The sequence below is a fragment of the Ailuropoda melanoleuca genome, unplaced genomic scaffold (assembly GCF_002007445.2).
Source record: "Ailuropoda melanoleuca isolate Jingjing unplaced genomic scaffold, ASM200744v2 unplaced-scaffold73062, whole genome shotgun sequence".
Lineage (NCBI taxonomy): Eukaryota > Metazoa > Chordata > Mammalia > Carnivora > Ursidae > Ailuropoda > Ailuropoda melanoleuca.
In genome coordinates this window covers 1-3,719 of record NW_023248351.1, presented here as the reverse complement: position 1 = coordinate 3,719, position 3,719 = coordinate 1, and the positions used below count along the sequence as shown (strand labels likewise).

General features: G+C 61.0%; 1 protein-coding gene across 1 annotated transcript; it reads left to right on the top strand.

The window, feature by feature from the left end:
• Positions 1-4: 4 nt before the first annotated feature.
• On the top strand, positions 5-3,713 carry LOC117800593 (putative E3 ubiquitin-protein ligase UNKL; the record flags this gene model as incomplete). Its single annotated transcript, XM_034653146.1, has 4 exons — positions 5-56; positions 709-911; positions 1,003-1,260; positions 1,930-3,713. Coding segments are annotated over 4 exons (669 nt in total), but the record flags the coding sequence as incomplete, so codon positions are not given.
• Between the last annotated feature and the right edge of the window lie 6 nt (positions 3,714-3,719).

The window sequence follows — 3,719 nt, the reverse complement described above, 5'->3', positions numbered from 1 at the left end:
CCTCAAATCGGAGCCCGGAGCGCTGGGCTCCTCGGCCGCATCCTACAGCTCCTTAGGTGAGCCAGGTGCTGGCAGGGACTTGCCTGCCCTTGTGATGTCTGCGGTGGGGGGCAGTGGGGTGCTGTGCCTCCCACCTGGTCGCTCTGCCCAATCTCAGGGGCGGCCACCGCCCGAGGGGTCCCCGTCCAGTCCGCTGGCGGTGCCTCAGGGGCACAAAGACAGGCTGTGTGTAAAGCTGTGTCAGGGTCACTGTTGTGACACCACCACAGTGGCCCCACGGTGGCCCGTCACCTGTGAGCGGTGGTGGGCCTGACGCCCCAGGACCTGTGATGTCACTAGACACCCAGTGCAAAGCACACGACGGGTGAACAGCGACGGCGCCAGTTCTGTTCTGTTGTTGGGAAATGTTACTATCTCCTGTAACTTGCTGTATTTTAAAATGCTATTTGTAAGTGTCATTTTAATCTCTCAGGCCCCACACACCTACCCGTGGGCATCCCCCACAGCTCTGAGGGCCTCCAGATGGAGGCGAGGGGGGTTTCGGGGGCCAGGGTTGGCACAGTGACAGCCCTGACGTCGTTTCCTCTTCTGCTTAAACGCCAAAAGGGGCCAGTGCAAAGGTCAGGGGCAGGGGTCGCTGTCGGCGGGGCCCAGGGGTGGAATGTCAGCGCGGCTGCCGGTGACCTCTCCTGTCCCCTCCACGCTCAGGCTTGAACAGCGTCCCCGGGAGCATCTGGGACTTTGTTTCCGGCAGCTTCTCTCCCAGCCCGTCCCCCATCCTGAACACCGGCCCTGCCCCCTCCTCGAGCGCGAGTCCGAACGGCACGGAGCTGGCCCTCGTCCGTCGGCAGCTGGACGAGGCCAAGAGGAAGATCCGGCAGTGGGAGGAGTCCTGGCAGCAGGTGAAGCAGGTGAGCGCCGGCAGCGGCGGGCGGGACCGGCGCACGCACACGGGGCACCCGAGCGGCCAGCAGCCCATCACCCCCTCGTCCCGGGTTTCAGGCCTGTGACGCGTGGCAGCGGGAGGCGAAGGAGGCCAAGGAGCGGGCGCTGGCGGCAGACAGCGCGCGGCAGCTGGCGCTGCGGAAGAAGGAGGAGGTGGAGGCCCAGTTCCGGCGGCTGCAGGAGGAGCTGGAGGGCCGGGGCCTGTGCTCGGCGCTGGCGGGCCTGCAGCGCTGCGCCGACCTGGGCGCCATCCCTCTCCCCAAGCTGCACTCCCTGCAGAGCCGGCTGCGCCTGGACTTGGAAGCCGTGGACGGGGTGAGTCCTGGTTCCGGCTCTGGACGCCCCCCTCCCCGCCAGCCTGCAGGGCTTTGCCTTTCTCTCCAGAGCCCGTCTGTCCCCTCCCTGCTGGCTCTGTCCTCTGAGGACAGGGTGGGCACCCCTCCCGCCCTGAGGGGTCGCAGCCGGAGCGGCGCCTCAAGAGGTCGCCCCCCAGGGTCACTGGGTACACTTCTGCGGGCTTCCGCCCTTTGCCTTTTCTGCCCTCGGCTGTAAATCCCTGCCATACCAGGGCCTGTTGGGAGAACTTGGAGCCTCTGGAAGGTTCCGCGGTCCTCACACACTCTCCCCGCCCGGTGGCCAAGGCGCACACCTGACTGCCTGGCCGCTGAAGCACAGTCTCCCAGGCTTTGGCTGCTCTCTTGGCTGGAGGCCCCAGTCCCGAGTCAGGGTCCCTACCAGCCCTGTCCCTCAAGCTTCCTAGCCACGGCACGTCAGCTGGGGGGCTCTATCTGGGCTTTGCCCTTCGAGGGGGCCACCTGCCTGGCTGCCCCTTACCACGCCGGTGTGGCAGCTCAGCTCCTGGGGTCCTGCGAGGGGTCCCCTGGCCCTGACTCTGCAGCCGGGGCCACATTCCCCGGTGTCACATGGAGGGCCCCCGCCCGGGAGGCTGCCCGACCCCACCACCACTTGTGTCTCGCCCTGCAGGTGATCTTCCAGCTGCGAGCCAAGCAGTGCGCCGTGTGCCGGGAGCGGGCCCGCGGCGGTGTCCTGCAGCCTTGCCAGCACCGCGTGCTCTGCGAGCCGTGCGCCGTGGGCGCGCCCCCCTGCCCCTACTGCGACGGCCAGCCCCTCCCGTGGTGACCGCTCCGGTGCCCCCACCCCAGGCTCCGGCATCCTCTCTCCAACCTCACGGGCGCAGCCCGGGAGCCCGCCCGGGCGGCCCCACGGGCTCGGCGATGACGCGGGGTTTGCGGGCCTGACGCACTGTGACCCCGCCAAGCACTTTGTAAACCGGGGGCGTTAGACCTTCTAAGTTGCTATAAGCTGCTTTCTAGGTTGGTGTTTTTTTAATATGCGATAATATGAAGCTTTATATGTGTACTGTGAACTGACAACATTTCCTATCAGTTTATTGTTAATTCATGGTATGGTAAAGATCTTAGATTTCCTATTCTGAAATTAGTACTTATGAAATGAGCGTTTATCTAGTAGTGAGAAATGCCTAGGATTTTTTATAGTTTTCAAATTAAGTGCAAATAGTATTTATAGCAGTGATACTGAAAGATCTAGAGGTTTTTAATTTTGTGAAAGGGACTCCTGATTGCGAGCACACGCACATTAACTGGAGTTTTATATTCCAGGACCAGGCAGTGGGGCCGAGCCGATCGTGCTCCGTGACCCGCGGCCGCTTTTCTAAGTGCCTGAGCCTCGCGCGCGGGCAGAGGCGGCCCCTCCCTCGGGTGGGTTTGTGCCTCTGGGGGAAGCGCGGCCCGGGCTGGCGGCGGAGGCTCCCACGTTAATCCCACAAAGCCGTGCCTGACTGAGTCTGTGCAGCCTCACGAGCATGCCGTCCAGCTCCCACGTGGCCAGCCTGAGGCCAGACTTGCCCACGGCCGCTCCCTGCGGCCCGACGGATGCCAGCTTGCAAGGGAGAGGCTCCCAGGCTGCGGGGTAGCCCGGGGACTAGCGGAGTCACTCGGGCGACCCCAGGCTTGCGGAGAGCGCCCAGCCACCTGGCCATGGCAGAAACGTTCCTGAGAACAGGTTTGGTTTTGGTGATGACTTGAGTGTTCTCTGGTCTGCATTGGGTCATTTTTCCTAGAAATCTGGGGAGACGCAGAGGATGTCTGTAGTTTAGCCAGACTGTTCTCCGTGTGGCAGCTGCTGGTGGCCGCGGCAAGAGCTCCCCCAAGCCCGCAACTGGGGGCGGGAACAGGTGCTGCCCCTGTGGCCAGGAAGCGTCGGCCCCCGTGGCTTTGCCAAAGACTTTTAATAGCATTTTGTAAAGTGCAAAGTGGCTCGGTAAAAATTTTTATCAGTAACCAAATATTTAAGAGGTTGAAAACCTTTGTTGACGTAAGACGCACCGATAGTTCTGCCGTTTGAGAGGTGGGTCCATGATGTTCTGCAGGTGGTCCGCGACGAAAGGTGACTATTGACTTGGTTTTAGTGAATCTACTTTGTTTTTAATGATAGCGATGATTTATTAGCTCTTAGACATGACGTATATTTTGTGCTACTGTTATCACCGTTTAAAATTATTTTTATTAATATTTATGCACTTATTTCCCATTTCAGGCCTTTGGTCTTTTGGGAAATGGGACAATGTTGATTATCAATGCCTAGCCTAGACATTTTCAAATTATAAACAAACAGCTAAGGACAGTTAAGCTTGAGGTCTGTGCATAAGCTACTCTGGTCGGGTCTTGCTGTGCAGTGGGAGAGACTGGAGCTGTGGCGTCGCGGGGACCCCCCCCCCCCCCCCCCCCCCCCCC